The 19,157-nt window shown below is 40.0% G+C and overlaps 3 protein-coding genes across 4 annotated transcripts; 2 read left to right on the top strand and 1 right to left on the bottom strand.

Annotated features, from left to right (window-relative positions):
- The first annotated feature begins 420 nt into the window (after nucleotides 1–420).
- Nucleotides 421–11,348, top strand: prr15lb (proline rich 15 like b). The gene is made up of 2 exons (XM_017436536.3): nucleotides 421–579; nucleotides 8,173–11,348. Exon 2 carries the CDS (start codon nucleotides 8,205–8,207, stop codon nucleotides 8,526–8,528), a length of 324 nt encoding a protein of 107 aa, XP_017292025.1. The 5' UTR covers nucleotides 421–579; nucleotides 8,173–8,204; the 3' UTR covers nucleotides 8,529–11,348.
- A 435-nt stretch (nucleotides 11,349–11,783) lies between these two features.
- pnpo (pyridoxamine 5'-phosphate oxidase) lies at nucleotides 11,784–15,690 on the bottom strand. Of its 2 annotated transcripts, none has more exons than XM_017436534.3 (7): nucleotides 15,347–15,690; nucleotides 14,311–14,435; nucleotides 14,128–14,227; nucleotides 13,873–13,926; nucleotides 13,658–13,786; nucleotides 13,516–13,586; nucleotides 11,784–12,179 (listed from the first exon to the last, which is right to left on the bottom strand). In XM_017436534.3, exons 1-7 carry the CDS (start codon nucleotides 15,536–15,538, stop codon nucleotides 12,017–12,019), a joined length of 834 nt encoding a protein of 277 aa, XP_017292023.1. In that variant the 5' UTR covers nucleotides 15,539–15,690; the 3' UTR covers nucleotides 11,784–12,016. The 2 variants fall into 2 exon arrangements, with proteins under 2 accessions (XP_017292023.1, XP_024866417.1); XM_025010649.2 differs by lacking the exon at nucleotides 15,347–15,690 and adding an exon at nucleotides 15,129–15,253.
- Nucleotides 15,691–15,920: 230 nt separating this feature from the next.
- Nucleotides 15,921–18,429, top strand: mrpl10 (mitochondrial ribosomal protein L10). The gene is made up of 5 exons (XM_017436505.3): nucleotides 15,921–16,013; nucleotides 16,213–16,382; nucleotides 17,226–17,390; nucleotides 17,591–17,735; nucleotides 17,982–18,429. The coding sequence occupies exons 1-5, from the start codon at nucleotides 15,974–15,976 to the stop codon at nucleotides 18,209–18,211; spliced, it is 750 nt and encodes a 249-aa protein (XP_017291994.1). The 5' UTR covers nucleotides 15,921–15,973; the 3' UTR covers nucleotides 18,212–18,429.
- The last annotated feature ends 728 nt before the right edge of the window (nucleotides 18,430–19,157 follow it).

Here is a 19,157-nt window from a genome sequence, read left to right as displayed (position 1 = left end):
TAACACAACTCTTTTTTTGGGATGTTGTGAATTAAATATAAGACAGAAATCTTTTAAATCCCTGCAGCAGCAACTGAGTCTCAGACAAGGTGGCCTAAATAAAAATGATTTGAATGTTTGACAAAGCATCCATTCACTGTCTGTGATTTTACACAAATTAAATGCAAAGCAGCTCCACGCCCCTCTCAGCCTCCTGTTCCACCTCACAGTCACCCTGAAACCGGACAAATCGGACAAAAAGGTGGCCTCCTTCTGCAAGGAAGTAAAACCATGTTCACACGTTTGAAGTGAGACAAATAAAGGTTTTGTTTGCAGCTTGATGCGAGTTATCTGCTCTGAAGCGAGGGCTTGGGGGTTGCAACACTGCAGCTGGGCGGGCCTTCAGGTGTGTGTTTGAGAAGGGTGTGTGCAGAGGTGGAGGACAGAGGAACAAGGCAGGAGGGAGAGGCAGCGGGAGAGAGATGCTGCACCTGTGCACCTGAGGGCAGGAGTCAAAGGAGCGCCAGAGGAGGAGAAGGAGCATGGTGGGACACTTTCACATCTGAAAGAACCTTTATCAGACAGATCATCACACCCGAGGTGAGAAAACATAAAAAAACACGTCTTTAATGAACAGATGTCCTCTTTTTGTAAATGAAACTTTTCAAACTTACTGGAGGTGGTTTCAGTCAACAACCTTTAGCGGTGAAAATGAGCAAAAACATAAAAATAATCAAATTTTTAAAACATTTTTTCATATTTTACAGCAAACCTTTTAGCTTCTAACCCATAAATGAACACAAATGTTGCTGAAAAGTGAATTAATTGGAGGACAAGGACAAAACAAACATCTTAAACTCATATTATACTGCTGTTTTATTTGCTATGCTAGTGGGAATTATTTGGTTTGATTTCTGGGATTATCTCAGGACCTCAGATGTGGTGTTTTGTGACCCACAGAGGGGTCCTAACACCTGCTTTTGGGAACCCCAGTTTTAGAGCAGTTGAAGACTCTTCTAAGCAGCAATGGGACAATATTTTAAATGCAAAATAAACTTCTGAGTGCAAGAAATATCAACTAAATGAATGATTTTAAAGCTGCAGATGCTGATTTTCACCTGTTGTTTTATTGTAAGTGAAAGTAACGCCCGTCCTCATTCAGTCCACACATGATTTATCATAAAAGTGATAATCTGATGGACTTTGCTGCTATTAACAAAGCAAAGCAGCTTCCTTTGATTTCCCAGAAATGCCCATTAAAAACCGAACAATACCCAGAATTACCGATACTTCGGATGACGTAGGTGAGAGTGATTATAAAGATCAGACAAAGGAAACGCTCCTTCATCAGGTCCCTCAGCGTTTCTGTTTTGGGTCAGCTGCCCTGGGAGATGAAACCTGAGAGCCTCCAGAACCTCCTGCTCCACAGCGAGGCCCACTCAGGCCCGCTCAGGCCCGCTCAGGCCCCGGCGTCGCCGTCAGACTTTGAGCTCCTGAGAAGAAGTTTGCAGTTTAGTCATTTCTTCTCCGAAACCTTCCTGCCCGGCTCACCCACACAGAACAGAAAACGTGGTAACTTATTAAAAAGCGCAGCGGCGCGGCCTCCTTTGTGTCAACAGGACATTTTGTCTCAAAGGTCACGTCCTAGTCAAACAAAAAGAAAATATGTCTTTTTCATCGCTATCATCTGTAACATAAAAGTGCAGCTCAGCTGTTTTAATGCAAAAGCAACAAAAACTGCAATCTTTCTTCCTAACAGATTTAGTTTTGGAGGAAAAGAGCTGACACAGAAGGTCAAAATGTAAAAATGCTGCTGCAGCTGCTTAAATCGATCTGTTACCTGAGCGTCTTTAAGCCTTGAAGGAATGCATATCTCCCGCCACCTCTCCTGACAGAGTTTAAAACTTGAAAGTAACTTTGAGTAATCTCTCGCAGCGTTATGAGACGTCGCGTTCATGGTCCATGTTGGAGATGACTCTCAGCTACTAAAACGCCAAATCTTTCCTCACTTTCTCTAAAACTGACCGAGTTATGACCCTTTCTGTGTTGGCTACTCTTGATAAGCTGTGGCAGCCATTTTGAATTGGACTGACTCAACAAGTTAATCAGTTGTCGACGTACATCCAGCGATTATTCCCTGACAGTTTCATTAAGATCTGTCCAGCGGTTCGTTAGATATTTTGCTAACAGACAAGCTGTTTGGATTCCGAGACTTGATGCTAAAGTTTTAAGCAATGATCTTGTGCAAAGAGTGCAGCTCAGAGCGTTTGTTGTAAGTGAGTCTCAGCTACTACCACACCAAATTTTAGGTCAATATTTGTAAAACCGACTAAAATACAACCATTTTTGTGTTCTCGAAGTTCAGTTGGCTGCGGCGGCCATCTTGAATCAGGTTGACGTCAAACATTTATCAGTTGTAGATAAACATCTAGTGATTATTTCCTGAAAATTTCATTAAGATCCGTCCTGCGGTTCATGAGATATTTTGCTAACAGGCAGACAGAGGCACTGATTTGGTGTCCTGCTGAGTCAGAACTCGTTGTACTTCATGGTCCAGGTGCTGAGGTCACGTGACTCGGATCTGATGAGACTTTCTGTAGGACACACACTCTTTATTTGCATAGGTGCTTCATGATAAAACTGACCACACCAAAGGCAGACCTGCGTGCCTCTCCGCTTCCTCTAAGCCTGATAAAAAACACTTTGTTGCGTTTCTGAAACCCATAAAGCTCCGTTTACGATCCAAACAGACTCATTGTCAGATCAGTTTCTGTTTTGTGTTCAGGACAAAAGAAAAACCTGCATTCAGAGTCCGAGCCGAGCTTCGCCTGCTGCTCGCAAAGCTTTCAGCTACTTTATGTTTTGCTAATAAAACTGTCATTTATGCTTCCTGTTATTAAATCTGTTTTTAATTCAAACTAAAACTAAACTGTAAATTATTTGCTTTCACATTTACCTGTGTCAGCAACTGGACAAAGGGAATTTATTTCTTTTCCAAAATGTAATTTTAAACAGAAAATATCCTCAGCTGACCAAAGTGCTGAACAGAATATAAAATAAAGGATGAATAAATATTAAATTAACGTGAAAAAGTAGTTTTTTCTGTGAAAACGCCGACAGCCAAAGGATTATGAGGAAATCTGTTGCAGATGAAACTGAATCTGTAAAAATAAAACAAAAACAGAGGCTAAAATTACCAGCTAAAGGTAGCAAGAAAGTAGCTGAAAGCTGCGGCTAAAACTAGCAAGCTAAAAGCTAAAGATGCTAAAGCAGATTTCAAACAGCACAAAGTTTTTCCAAGGATCTGAAAAGATTTCAGTTCATTTCTGTGAGACATGGATCAAAAAGTATAAAAAACAAGTAGTCACAGCCAAAATGTCCTGAAAGAGCTGAACGTTTTGATGCCTGAGTGGCTAAAACAGCCGAAGGAATGCTGATCACTTTGATCAAACCCTGAAAACATCAATCAATTAATCAGAGTTATTGTCATTTTTATGTCATATAAAACAAACTTACAGGCAAACATCTACCAACAAAGAGTTAATAAGAGACTAAAACGGATAAATATTAACAAATATCACAGTTTAAAAACCAATAAAGACAATTTTAAGACTAATATAAGGTTAAAATAACAGAAATCGTGGTTAAAAATGAATATTAAACAATAAAAATCAGAAAATAACTTTACGTCTCGTGAGCTATCACACTCCAAGTTGTATAAAACTGAGTTACAGCTGCGGCGGCCATTTTTAATTGAGATCATTCATTCAATGATCACTTTCTGAGAGTTTCATTCAAATCTGCTGATTGGTTCACGAGATATTTTGCTAACAGACAGGTAAACAAACAGGTGTGAAAGAAAATCGTCCTTTTCTTCGTGAATAATTGAGTCAAAATATAAAATAAAACGTCATCTTGTCCTTTAGACGCATGTAAGGAGAGGCAGGTTCTGTCTTTACAGAGGAGCTGCAGTTTAAATCGTTTTATTAACTTTAAAAGTTAAAATCAGCCCAAAGTTCACAAACGGAGCAGCAGGAGTTTCACTTCTTTGGAACAAAAAGGATCAGATCAGCAGAAAAGTGGAAACTATAAAAACATAAAGTCCGAAGGACGTTTGAACGCCACACGGTGGATTTTTGCACCTTTTCTCCTAAAAGCATCCCTCCTTTCTGTGCTTTCTACTCGGTCGTTAACAGGATCATTGAAGAGAATCGTTCAACGTTTCGCTGGTTTTAGGAACGTTTGTCAGACATTATTAATAAAAGCAGGAAACCTTAAAATCAGTCGTGGTTAATGCTGGAAACCGATGATAAAATGGGTTAAATCACAAATCAAAAAGGTCAAAATTAGCTCCATAAAATAAAATATAAACCCTGAAGTCTTCAAACTGTTTATTTTTTATCAACTGATCACTAAAGCTGTAACTTGGACAACTGTGGGAAAGTTAATCATTAATATCTTACCTGCAACCTCAGTTTGAAGACAATAAAAAGTTTATTTCCATTTATCTCGACGTGACGTCACGTTCAGCAGGAAGTGCTGATTGTTTCCCCCGGGAACCAGGAAACGACAGATTCCTCTCTGTAGCCACGTGATTCGTTACAGACTCACAGGAATTAAAAGGAAGGAATGCATGTCGCCCGCCGGCGTTTAAAACTAAACGTTGAGGAGCGATGGAGAATTAACGGCTCTCAGCTACCACCACACCTAATTTCACTTCAGTATCTGCAAAATTAACTAAAGTGTTGCCGTTTTTGTGCAGCTTAACGTCAACTAGCTAGGGTGGCCATCTTTTATCGCACACGTGTCAAACTCAAGGCCAGCGGGCCAGATCCGGCCCTCTGTAACATTTCATCCGGCCCTCTAGTCTGGTTCAGATCGAGTCTCTGATTCTTATTTTGCTTAAAAAAACTGAAGTTTTCTCTTGACAGTGACTTAGAAGCCAACAATATATAGTTTTAATTTCTGTATGATCAGGTTTTTGTCTGTTTTAATGTTAAAAAGCTGAGTGAGGCGTAAGAAATGACAGCTAACGATGAGCTTTTTGAAGTTTGATCTGTTTGTCTGTGTTCATTAAAGTCTGTTTGCTCTAAATTCTGTATAATCTGTAACTGGGAAAAGGTCATTGATATTTCTATATGAATGATTTGACATAATACATCTAAAACCAATTAATTTATGTCATTTTTAATAAATATTGATCGTGATTGGCCCTTGGCTAGGACCAAATTTTTAACTTAGGCCCCCTTTTGTCTCTGGGTTTAACCCCCCTGTTGTATCGGCTTGACTATAAAAGGTAACCAGCTGTAGATTATTTCCTGAAAGTTTCATTAAAATCCCCCCAGTGGTTCATGAGATATTTTGCTAACAGACAGACAAACGTTGTTGCCTTTTGCTTTCGGCCTTCTTCAAGTTCAGCTTCTGTAAGAACAACAAGAGGCCGTTTGTTTTTAATAATTCACTCGTTATCGCCTCAGACTGGACCCTGAAATCCTTCGTCGTAAAACTGCTGCATCAACAACACAATAAAAACCACAACAAGTACGTTTCTTTTAGCGTATTTAGTTAAAAAACAAAAAAAAGGAAGCTCAAACGGCTGGAAGAAGGTGCTCAAAGCAACACGGACGAGTGAAAGGAAACTGCAACAAAGTGGAGTTTTTCTTTGTTAAAAGTTAATAGATTTATTTTCCAAACAGAGCTCCATAAACCTGTTTATGATCCACGAGCTCAGGTTTCTGAGTTAATAATTGTTTCATGGGGAAGTTATTTGTTTTAGCGGTCATGGTAACCAGACGGCGGAGGCGTTTCTCCGGGAGTTCGTATGAAAGCGGCTGAAAACGTTCAGTCCTGCAGCTCGTTTCAGATCAAATCACACGAACGCCGGGGAGCCGAGGGGGGGAGGGGACGGAAGATCCGGTCTCAGGTGATCATTAATTTATCAGCTGAGAGCAGAGCGCCGAGTCTTGTTCGACTCCTGATGAGTAACAGGAGAAACGAGGGCAACAATGGCTCCTCTTTCTAAGAACGAGTCTGCAGAACAAAACGAGGGAACAATGCTGCTGTTTGTGCTTTAAAACCGTCAACAAAGAGAGGAGAGTGGAAGGTGCAGCCTTTATGAAATCCTGTTCCCACTCCTTGAGTTGATTCTCCTACGACTGCTTTTAAATGTTCAGTTTGAAATCTGACTCTCAGATCAGAGTCTGGTTTAATAACGGCGTCCCTCAAGGATCGACACGAGGCCCGCTGCTGTTTAATTTTTATTTCTGAGGTAATTTCAGCCAACAGCACCTGATTTTAGTGCTTGTTTTTGTAGCTTTTACACTTTTTGATCCATGTCTCACAGAAATGCACTGAAATCTTTTCAGTTCCTTGAAAATCTGCTTTAGCATCTTTAGCTTTTAGCTGCTGTTCTCCTGGTTTTAGCTTCCAACTCCTGTCCTGATAAATATAGCTTTCAGCTACTTTTTTGCTACCTTTAGCTGCTAATTTTAGCCTCTGTTTTTGTTTTATTTTTACAGTTTCAGTTTCACCTGCAACAGATTTCCTCATAATCCTTCGGCTGTCGGCGTTTTCACAGAAAAAAACTACTTTTTCACGTTAATTTAATAATTATTCATCATTTATTTTATATCCTGTTCAGCACTTTGGTCAGCTGAGGATATTTTCTGTTTAAAATTACATTTTGGAAAATAAAATAAATTCCCTTTACTGGTTTTCACAAATCTTCTGGTTAAAGTGAAATTTAATTTAAAATTGCTCGCCGCCTTTATTTCCAGATCATCTGATGATGAGAAATGACGAAGCTGTAGAGTATATGTGGTGGATGACTCTCAGCTACTACCACACCAAATTTTAGCCTAATATCTGTAACATGGCCAGAATTATAGCTATTTTTGTGATTTTAACTAAAACAATTAAAACACTTTAAAAGGAAAAGCCCATTAAAGGCTACAGAAAACTGAAAGCAACGCAACTTCTGAACAAATTAAAGGAAAAGGAACTGGACTGGCTTAAGATAATTAAATAATTATAGAAAAACAAGCTAAATGTGAAGCATCAGTGTAAGAAGAGAAGGTGTGAGAGGGCAGAAGAGAAGCAGCTGAAACAGAAAGATGAGTGAATAAAAGCAGCACATTTCCACAGTCATGATGATATGAAGCTGCGCGTCAGGAGATGGAAGTCATTACCTCCACAGGAAATGACCACGGGCACATTTTCTCATCCCATCAACGCAAAGTAGGTTCGCTGATGATGAAGTCATTTTTCAGGAGCTTTAAAACTTTTCTTCAACTCACTCTATATCAGTTCTGCTCAGTTATTTAGAGTCCAAGGTCCATCAGTTGGCTCCAGATATGTGTGTGAAAAATGTGAGACGGAAGAAAATCTTTTAAAGTTTAAGGGTTTAAAATATTACAACCCCTTCCTGAAATTCCACACAGAGCCTGACCTCGAATCTGTCAACTCTCAGCTTCACCCTGAACAAAATAATAAAATAAACACTTTAAAACAGAGACTTTAAAAGATTTTAAAATAAAGACTTTAAAACAGAGACTTTAAAAGACTTTAAAATAAAGACTTTAAAACCGAGACTTTAAAACAGAGACTTTAAAACAAAGACTTTAAAACAGCCTTTAAAACAAAGAGTTTAAAACCAAGACTTTAAAATAAAGACTTTAAAACAAAGAGTTTAAAACCAAGACTTTAAAAGACTTTAAAACAAAGACTAAAATAAAGACTTTAAACAAAGACTTTAAAACAGAGACTTGTACTAGAAAGCTCCGCCTCCTGAAATAAATTACCATAAGTGTTGAAAAAGCTATATCATCTAGAAAAACTGCCTTTCTTCAAATGAAGAAGGCTAGGGTTGATTAGTCTCGGTGGCCATCTTAAATCAGGTCGATCAGCTGCACCGGTCCTGGAGGACCGTCCTGCAGGTTTTAGGTGTTTCTCTGCTTTAACTCACCTGATCTGAATAAATGAGGGATTAACAGACTTCTGCAGAACTTGAAGACCTGTTGAAGAGCAGAGAAACATCTAAAACCTGCAGGATGGTCCAGGACCAGGACTGAACACCAAATATCTGTATAATCGACCAAACTAAAGTCATTTTTATGTTTCCAAAGGTCTATCTGCACCTGCCCAGCCCTCGGCGTATCATCTGTTGGTGACGGGTGTTCCCTGTGTGTTTTTCAGGTCGGTCCTCCAGTCTCTCTGTCGGTGCCATCATGGCTGACTCAAGCTGGTGGAAGCTGACCTTCCTACGCAAGAAGAAATCTGAGCCCAAAGTTCTGTACGAGATCCCGGCGGAGCATGGCAGCAACAACAAGGAGCAGCCGAACCCGTCCGCCGACAGCAAGGACAGCCAGTTAAACGCCAAGCTGGAGAAGATCGTGGACAAATCTGCCACCAAGGGGCGCCACGTCAAGGTCTCCCACTCCGGTCGCTTCAAGGAGAAGAAGAAGGTCCGAGCCACGCTGGCCGAGAACCCCAGCCTGTTCGCGGAGAACCACCTCAGTGACGAGAACCATAAAAACAAGACTGACATATAGCAGATCAGAAATGTGTCATAAAGGAGTTCAGGTAGATACTGTACCAACGATCACACACACCGGATCAGGAACCAAATCTTTAGATGTCCACAGATCACTTCTGGAGGCAACTTCCTTCTGATTTCAAGGAGTTTAAGTCCGTAAACCCGCCAGCCACTTTATTAGGTACACCTTGCTAGAACCGGGTCGGACCCCGTTCCGCCTTCAGAACTGCCTTCGTTCTTCAGGGCGCAGATCCAACGAGGCGTCGGGAACATTCCCAGAGACTTTGGTCCAAGCTGCAGCTCATCTGCCGTTCCATCCCAGAGGAGCTGGGTTCGACTGAGGTCTGGAGTCCAAGGCACCAGGAGAGGTTCGTCCAACCTCTTCTTGTCCAGGTTTCCTGTTCTCAGCCGACAGGAGGGGCAGCCGGGGGGGTCTTCAGCTTCATCTCACCTCCAACCAGTCTGCCCATTCTCCTCTGACCTACAACCACGCCACGTTCAAAGCCACCTGAAGGTACTCACCGCAAACTCCTAAAGCCCAGACAACAAAATAAACTTCATCCATGCAATATTTTTCTCACATCGATGGTTTAAATTAAAACTTGTGACCAGCTGCCAACTACCATGTGTTTGTTTACCTTCGAAAACAGCTGAAGTGACTGAAAACTGGTCAACAATCAGTCTGTAAGTCCGGTAAACTTAACGGTCCAGAGGTTTTGTAAAAGCCACGCTCCGTCTTTATGGCGCTCCACCTCCCTGCTTGATCTCCAAAATTTACAGATTCACTCGTATTTTTCTCTGAGATTTCAGTTTTGACGGATTCAGCCGGCCTAATGTAGGTTGGTCACGTGACTCAAACTTCCAGGTGGTTTTCAGCGGATTTGTGCATTGTTTACGTTGAGTGTGGACCCGCATTAAAGAAACACATATGTGGAAAACTTCTTTCAAACTCTGTCCTTTTAATAAAGTTCAGGAGAACTTTTTTATGTTTGATTTCATACCTTTAAATCGTTTTCACCTCATTAGAAGCCTAACGAGCTGCTGCCCCGTGATTGGCTGATTAGCTGTTTGTGTTAACGAGCACCTGAACAGGTGAACCTAATAAAGTGACCGGCGTGAGAACATTTCAAGAAACAATCACTGAAACGTCAATAAAGTTTAAAGTCATCCATTTTCAGTCACAATGTTGTAAATTTCTTATTATTATAATATATTTAGTTTTTTCTTTTTGTGTTTTATTAAAATAAAAAGTCAATTTTATTATGATTTTATGACCAAACCAAATAAAAGTTTCATTTTAAAGACTGTGCCTGAAACATTGTGGTAAATACTCACATTCTGAAGGTTTGAGGCCAAACAAAGTGTTTAAGATAATGACTAATTTTCAAAGATTTCCTAAAATTAAAAAGTTTTTTTTTCCCAAGTAATGTTTTTACAACGGCGTGTTAGGGGCCATTGAAAACAAAAATAATAATAAAAACGTTGATGGGTGGGGAAAAATACGAAGAAAAATCTTCTAAGAAAGCTTCTAGATGTTGGAAAATCTTAAATATGTGAGAAAATGTAAACTTTTCATGATTAAACACAAATGTACGAGAATAAAACTGCCTTTTTCTAATATCATAAAGACAAACTGGTGAAAAAAGTAAATTTTTAGGATTTAAATCTTATTTCTTTACAAAACAGACATCTGGATTTTCCCCAAGTGGTAAATGTATGTAAAAACTCAGGAATAAATAAACCCAAAATGAGTTTTTTTCCTTTTTTCTGGTAAATTTGAGTCTTTAATCCTGGAGAATTTTTTATAACTTCTTTTATTTTTGAAATTCCTGAATTTAATTGTAAATTTATTGCAAATTTAAGTTTAACTCGTAGAATTATCCTCACCTCCCAGTTCCGTTTATTATTATTATTACTAACAATATTTCATCAACAATGGTCCAAATACTTTGTATGTTTTTAAAGTCACTTAAAGAATGCTTTAATGCTTTTTAACTTGATATTTTTAATTTTGGTAGAATAATATTTGCTTAAATTTGTGCTTTTTATACTGAATAAGTAACAGACAGATTTCAAATATTGTACATTTTGATCACGAATTGTAAATTTCTGGGTTTAGATGTTTCCAGAACATCTTTTTTGTGACATTTAGTTTTAAATAAAGAGGAAAAAATGCTGCAACATGAAAGATTTATTTGCATTTTTAGACCGAACCTCCGTCAGATGGCTGCCACTTCTCACAAGCTGATCTCAGAGAGATCTTTTTTTTTTTTTTTTAATCAAGGTGTTTCACCTGAGCCTGTGTTGCCGTGGAGACCGTAAACAGACACGGATATCCGATGCTCGCCGTGGCGCTTCCATATTTTATTAATGGAGCAGAATCCGAGGATCAGAAATCCTCCTTTTCTCAGATGATTTGACTTTTCTGTGAGGCTCTGCTGACACCTGCTGGTCAAACACGAAGTCTTTCTGTTAAAAATTAAACTTTATTACTCGTTTATTTTAAAACAACCATTTCAAAGCGAAACATTTGTTACGAGACAACATCCGCAGGTTCGGTGTCAGTAAAAGGTTTTATCAGCAGCAACTTTTATTGAATCTCAATCAGAAATAACAACACAGACAAGAAACCCAAATATTAAAGAAACATTTAGGCACCCTAATTACTAATTTATTAATTCTACTTAAACGCTAAAATGACATAAATAATCTTAAAAAGTGCGTCTCAGATTACCGACTGGAATTAGATATAATATATGTGTTATAATATTGTTTCTAATAGTTAATCTTACTGTCACTAATATCTTTTTTGTGTTAAAATTGTTGGAAACATTTTTTTTGTTCATAAAAAATGTCAAATTTTAAAACAAAGTATTGAATAAAAGATTTATGGAGGTTTTTTTATTATTATTTTTGTCCCAAAGTGTTGTACATCTTCATTTATTACCAGGATTTCATTCTTATTTAACTTTGATTTGGGTAGTAAATAAAATTAGGAATTAAATCAGATACAGACTTGTTCTTTATATTTTCTGTCTAAGCAGCTTTTTAAATTCTCTTAAAATGTTTTTGTTTCACTTTCTTAAAATGTTTTTTTTCTGTTTAAGTCTCTGAACTTTTGACTCAACTATCATTCACACATAAAAAAGGTCCAAAACATAACAGCTAATTTAACAAATAAAACTTTTTGTTTACCTGACGACGTGTATCTAATGAAGTGGTAACTTTGTGCATTTATTTGGGATTAAATGGATCCTTTTTTCCACAAAAATGTCCCTAAAATCATTAATTTTCCTCCTAAAATGAATGAAAAACAGAACTTTTCTGTTTTATAATAAGACTTCACAGTGATGCTCAACAAACATGGAATGGTTTTCAGCTCTACCTTTAGATGGTTTTATTTCAGGTAACGATCACACGACATTCAGGACCGCCGTCACCTGAGGTTCTGCTCAGGTTCTGCTCGGGTTCTGCTCGGGTTCTGCTCAGGTTCTGCTCAGGTTCTCACGGAGAGAGACGCTGGAACACCCATCCTCCCGCTGCTTCCTGCTGGAGCTCTCCCAGCTTCTCTCCGACCTCCTTCCGGGTGAAAACAATCCGGTCGTGAAGCCGGTTGGTCTGACCCTGCCAGAACTCCATGGAATATGGTTTGACCACGTAGCCGCCCCTGAATCACCACGGAAACGACAGATAATAAAAGGATGGAGGAGCCAAAATCAGGAACACATAAAAAATAAACGTCTCCATAAATACAATATATTGCCAAAAAATTCTATCCTTATTTATATACCTACTCATCTTTATCACCATTTCTGTATTTTATTCTTATCGACCTCCGCCAAGGAGGAGGAGGATTTCAGGAGTATTTGTTTGGCTGTTTGTGCACGAGATTATTAAAAAAACAAGAAAACAGATTTTAATGAAATTCTCAGAAAATGTTGAGGCGGTCACAAAGAAGAAATGATTAAATTCTGGTGCTGATCGGGGTCACGGTCCGCCTCCTGCAATCTTTTAATGACCCTATGACCGAGCAGGAGGTTTGCACTCAGTGATGACATCACATGATGAGTTGCACGATTATGATGTCATCAGCCCCGTTATGACATCATAACCATGGGTCTTGGTGGTTTGTGCTCTCTGAGTGTTTCTAGTTTTAGTTTCATTATATTCTGTTTTTAACACAGTTTGAAAATTTCACCCTAATTTTAATAAATTTGTTTGTTGAAAAAAAAGTCTCCAGTTTTCCTGCTGTAGTTTAATTCACAAAATCACTGATTTCTTTATCATAAGAAATGTATTTTATGAATAAAAAGATCGTAGTTTAGAGGAAAAATAAATAAAAGATAAAACTAAATAAATAACAGAGGAAAAGTACACCGCTAAATTTAAAAAAATCTACATAAATAGAGGAGTGGGAATGCAACAAAACAAACAAAAAACAGTTAAATAACAAAACTACAGTGATTACATTTAGTAATACATTGTAAAATAAATATAAAACATATTTAAATAGACATTAGACTTGAATTTATTGGCATCTTTGTGCATTTTTTGAGCCATTTGTAGATTTTTTTTTAATAGTTATTCTTAATTTTGTCATTTTCAGTCCTCCTTATTGTAGCTTAGTTATTTATTTATTTATTTGAATAAATAAATTTTATACAAAAATAAAACTATTACAAGTCTGCAGGGAACACATTTAAAAGACTAAAAAGCGAAAATATTTAAATATAAATCACGGTCTTAAACAAAAATGGCTATTATAAATGTTTTAGGAGTAAAAATATCACAGTTCATTTAAAGTAATATTTTCTTTTCCTGTCTGTTTTTGTTTATAATAAAGATTTTTAATTAACAGAACAACATGGAGCTCTGCTTATTATTAAAGACTGTTGAATTCTTTCGTTTAATTCCCTTTTAAAATGTACAGATTAAACATTTAGACTCGTTAACAGTAAACTGTTTTAGTTTTTAGTTCTTAAAGATTAAAAAGTGCAGCTCACCAGTCGTTGGGCATCGGTACCTCTGTGTCTTTGTACTTCTTCTCCAGTTCTGCATTTTTCTGCCTTAAATACTAAAAGAAAAGGTCAAAGTTGATCCTCTGGGCCTCTCACACATGCCTGAATCTGTATTTGTGGTTCTTACGTCTCTGCTGGGAATCGGGCGGCTCTGTCGGCTCACAGCGGCGCCGATCTGGCTGCTCTTCGGCCGCGACTGGAAATACTCGCAGGAACTCTGGCGGGGAATTTTCTCCACGGAGCCTTCGATCCGGATCTACGAGTTAAAAAGAGAGCGAGCTGAGCCTCGAGACGGGGAAGAGTCAACGATTAGGAGGTCGATTTAGAGTAAAGTTGCTCCACCTGTCTGTTCAAAGGCTCCCAGTAGAAAACCAGGCAGGCGTGAGGATTACTGTCCTGCAAACCAATCAATCAGTTTATCAATCAGCTTCTTTATCACCTCACTGCACCAGAAACTAACCAGCTAATAAACCTCATCCATGAGCCAAAGAACAAATTAAATAAATGATATAATATCCTAATCTCTGCTAAAACCTTCAAACAGCCTATTATGGCCCACCGCCGGAGGCAAAGGGGAAATCAGGAACGGTTCCTTACCAGCTCAACACCCTTCCTGCTCTCATAGTTTGTGAAGAAACGGAAACCTTCGTTGCTGTAGCCTTTCAGCAGAACCATCCGAGCAGATGGACGCCCGTCTCTGATCGGGCAGAGGGGAGGTTGAACCACGAGAAACAGGAAAAACTCTGACTTTTATTCAGCCCGGGTGCTGGCGGTACCTACCTGGTGGCAGTAGCGATGCACATGGCGTTGGCCTCTCCGATCTCGGGACACTTGGTCGCCTCATCGAACCAGTTTCCAAACTGCTGGATGGGGTCCAGAGACACGAGCTGGCTCTCCTCGAAGCACTGGAAACAAACCAGCCGATCACATGACCGAATGTGGGTTTACGGCCTTTGCTGAGGCAAAGTTTGAAGTGTACACTCTGAGGGTGTCATCCTGCAACATCGTTGCTCTGCTCTTTAAAGTCTTCTCCAGGAGATCCCAAAGGTGTTGAGATTGTTTTAGGCTGATCTATGAACCAAACTGAAGAAGAAGCCGGTAAAGGAACTCAAAAACTTTTAAAAAATGGATGGACGGACATAAACCAAGCTGACAACACAAACTTTTCTTTTACAGCTTGAGACCAATAGATCCTGACATTTTCAGCTTGTCTAAGTCCTGAGGGTTTTGGGAGGTCACATGACCCTGATAATTGAAGGAATCCCAGGTCCTAACGAGGCGATCACTTCATCCAGGAAAACTGATTCTCAGAGTTAGTTGGACTTTTACACATCTCTGTGCCTTCTAGCATTTTTCAGTTACACATTTGCAAATGTTGAAGTGATTTTCATAGAGATTCCGTTTTTTACTTTTAGGTTTAGCGCCATCCTTTCAGTTCTCAGCCCAAACCTGCTCAGTTTGCTTGATTCAGATCATTTATTTGATTCTTCTGTGACCTTCAGCCTGAAAGAATGAGAAGCTGCTTGGGACATCGGTTTTGGGTTAAATGACTCGTTTCATGATGAAACATAAGTATTTTTTCGTTATGAAGTTTGTACCTGTTTGCTGAAAGAAATCAAACTTCCTGCAGACCTCATTTCCATAAGATCTGATGAAGCTTTTTGACTCTGCAGGCTGCAGAACATTAGTCCAAATCAAGCTGAAATGACATGCAGCCTCCTAACAGAAGCTTCATGACCTTGCAGTTCCACTGCACGATTACTGATTGCTTTAATTGCTCAACTCGGTGCAACATTCCTGGCTGAATGTTCCTCACCTCTTCATCTGCTTTGTATTTCTTCCTCATGTTACTCAGGTCCATCCCGCTGCTGCCACTCGCCTTCTTAGTGCAAAAAAACAGCCCCAAAACGTTTGGTTTCCCCACAGGCACGGAGGTATGAGAGGAGGGGAGATTTCTGCCCAACAAGCTGAAATGCTTTAATATCTTCGTACTGAGTATGCGCCTCATGCTGCTTGTCAAAACGACTCTGACGTAATCACCATTACGTAAAAACTACAAACAAGCCTTCGCCTTTTCAGCAAAAAGGTTTTAACCTAACACTAAATTAAAGATGCATATATTTGTATTTGCAAAAATAATTAGCGATTTTAATGCCTGAGATAAAAGTTAAGACTAAAAATGTACGTCAGTAAGTTGTGAGGCCTTCAGGTAAAATGTGTTTTATTATCTTGCTGCGCTTTTTAAGATAATTGACGTTACTCTGTAATCAATACTACTTCATTTATTGTATTTTTGTTAAATAGATTTAAACCTAATCAATTAATACATTGATATCAGGACCGAATTTTAATTTATCTGGATTAATGATCCGTTTTTTATATGTACGTGAACGCAGCACTCGTCTCTCCGTCACTTACTGATGACGTTTGCCTGTAGAAAAAGATGGCGGCGACCTTGTGTGCGAAGTTGCTACCAAAACATGGTAAATAACTTATGAAATTGTATTTTTTATGTATTTGTGATGTGTTGGTTAGTTTATAGGAGTGGTTACTGTTAGCATCGTTAGCTCTGCTTCAATTGGAAATCTTAAATATTGTGCGGTTAGCCGCGATGGGTTAGCTTAGCTTAGCTTTGAAGCCGGTGATTTCAACAGTCATTAAGCAAACTTTTGTGGCTTTCAGGATGGCTGCCTTTGACTCAGAGTGTCCGGCACGGCTCCAAGGCTGTGACCCGGCACAGGAAACCCATTCCCTTCCTCAAACAGAAGCTCCTGGCCGTCACACAGTACGTCCCTCCGGTCCGGGGAGCTCCTCCGGGAGCCTATCCGTCAAAAAGCCAAGAAGACCAGGAGGTAACTGCAACTCCGCGTTCCCGTGGTTTAAAGCCAGGATATGATGGTGAAAGACCCCATCAGACAACCTCTGCATTCACTGAAGGTTCACACATGAAATAGTGCAGCTGGGAAAATTGGTACGACTTCTTAACAGAGCAGACACTTGTTTTTACCTCCAGTAGACAAAAAAACGTGACAGCAAATACCTTTACATGCTTGTTTCACTGCTTAAACCCCTCATGGAACCACAGATGCACCCAGTGGTTCTTTACATAACAGATAATTCAACAATGAAAATGTCACCCATGTCTCCAATGTTTGAACAGACTTTACTGTACGATTGAAGTGGTTTTAATCTGTAATTCTCAGGGCTTTCTGAAGATCTTCCAAAGTTATTTGTTTTTTAGGACATCAGCTGCTTTTTCACTTGTCAGATAATATATTTTGTTCTTTTTTTTGTAATTACTGGCTGTCATTCATGTAAGTCTTAGGATGTGTGTGTCCTTGTTTTTCAGTCAGACATTGCTCTAAGTAACTGTTTCTAAATAACATAGATATTCAACCTCCCTTTGCCTACAAATAGAGCACGCCACCTTTGATAATACCTAACATGCCTAATTTACTGCTCTCCTGTTTTAAATGAGTGTTTTCAGAACAATAAAGCTTCCATAAAAGCAGCAGTTTTTCTTGTATACATACTGTTATTAACAGTTTGAGTTTAAAGTAGTTATTTTAGTGTTGGACTTTCATAAATTGACTATTTTATAACTTTACTAGGAGACAAGTCCAATGGAAACCTTGTTTTAAGCTGGAAGTTTGAATGTTTGCTGTAACACTGTCTCGTCTTCTTTCACCCATCAGGAAAATGGTTTTATGCGACTTCAGAAGAACCATTTGAGGAAAGTGTTTGAGGACTGCAGGATGATCGCCGTCGTTCAGAACAACAACTGCAACGCCGAGGACATGCTGATCCTCAGGCACAGGCTGCATAAACACGGCATCAGTGTCAAGTTCTTCCCCAAAAAGGTAAAAAGGATTTTCAGTGAGGATGAATATCTGCCCAAAAATTTTCATAATAATTTAAATGTACCGAAGAACACCTTCATTTGTCCTGCAAATACAGAGTTTCTGAACTAGTAGTCTTGTTTTCTGGAGCAACTTTTATTTCACATCTTGCATCCAGTTTTATCTGTGTGAGCTTTATTTATTTTATTGTTTTCCCCCAGGTGACTCTGTCGTTTCTGAGTAATTCTTCTTACTGCAACATGGCTCCCCTGTTCATCGGTCCAAGCGTTCTGTTTGTCAGTAAAGAACCGAAGGTGAGGGAGATGCTGTCCACCCTGAGGGCCAGCCCACAGATGGTGCTTTTAGGTGAGTCTCTGCAGCACGAGAGAACAGTTTGATCGTGTGAAACGTCAAGAAACCTCGACTGTAGGAGGAAATAAACGACTGCTGCAGTTCCTCAGTGAGCTCCTGGATGTTAAACTGTTAGCAGCTTTGGCTTTTTATGGTTTAAAGATGAAGCCAAACAGTTTTTAACTTAAAAAGAAGTTTGGACCCACAGTTGAGTTTTAAATACTGCAGCCTTGATTCTTCACCTTGCTCGTCTCTCCACAGGCGCCTGCGTAGACGACATGTTGCTGAGCGTGCAAAGCCTCGTGAAGTACTCCAAACTGCCGTCGATGACCGTAGTCCAGGGCGAGCTGGTGAGCGGGCTGACGATGCTGACCTCCTGCACAGCCTCCATGCTGCAGCGGCACCCGGCCCACCTCTCCGTCCTGCTTCAGCAGTACGTCAAACAGCAGAGCGACGCAGAGCCGGCTGCTAAAGCGGAGGAAGCCACATAGAGCTTCAGAAACATACTGGGACTGTTTACAGCTGAGCAGACCGTCTGGATGCATACTTTAACATGTGTTTAAAGTCTGTACCAGACTGGAAAACGTTTTTCTCGATGCTGAATCCCACAGAGAGCAGCTGACGTGAACGGTGGAACAAAGCTGGAGAAATGATCCATAATTTAAGGATATTATATGTAAATAAAAGATAACGTGTCTGCTTAAGCTCACACCGCCTTTTCACATTTATTCCTTAAACGTTTTGCAAAATATCCATCCATCCATCCATCCATCCATCCATCCATCCATCCATCCATCCATCCATCCATCCATCCATCCATCCTCTTCCGCTTATCCGGGGTCGGGTCGCGGGGGCAGCAGCCTAAGCAGGGAGACCCAGACTTCCCTCTCCCCAGCCACTTGGGCCAGCTCCTCCGGGGGAATCCCAAGGCGTTCCCAGTCCCTCCAGCGTGTCCTGGGTCTTCCTCTGGGCCTCCTCCCGGCGGGACGTCACCAGGGAGGCGTCCAGGAGGCGTCCTAACCAGATGCCTGAGCCACCTCAGCTGGCTCCTCTCGACGTGGAGGAGCAGCGGCTGTACTCTGAGCTCCTCCCGGATGACCGAGCTTCTCACCCGATCTCTAAGGGAGAGCCCAGACACCCTGCGGAGGAAACTCATTTCAGCCGCTTGTATTCGCGATCTCGTTCTTTGGGTCACTACCTGTTGGGGGTTTTCTAAGTTACCCAACCTAAACAAAGAACCACACAGAGAAGTCAAAAGGAGAAGTCACTCGAGCAACGACCTTTTGGGTCAAACTCCAGTGAGTTCTGAAGTCCTGTAGCATCAGCATCTTTTTATTAGAAACAAGGAATGTGTGGGGGCTGAATCGGTCAGGACCGGTTCTGCCACAGATTAATCACACAAACAGAACTTACAGCATGTAGTGAAACATTCTGTCT

Source organism: Kryptolebias marmoratus, linkage group LG17 (assembly GCF_001649575.2).
Source record: "Kryptolebias marmoratus isolate JLee-2015 linkage group LG17, ASM164957v2, whole genome shotgun sequence".
In the NCBI taxonomy this organism is placed as follows: domain Eukaryota; kingdom Metazoa; phylum Chordata; class Actinopteri; order Cyprinodontiformes; family Rivulidae; genus Kryptolebias; species Kryptolebias marmoratus.
This window is presented reverse-complemented; position numbering and strand designations above follow the sequence as displayed.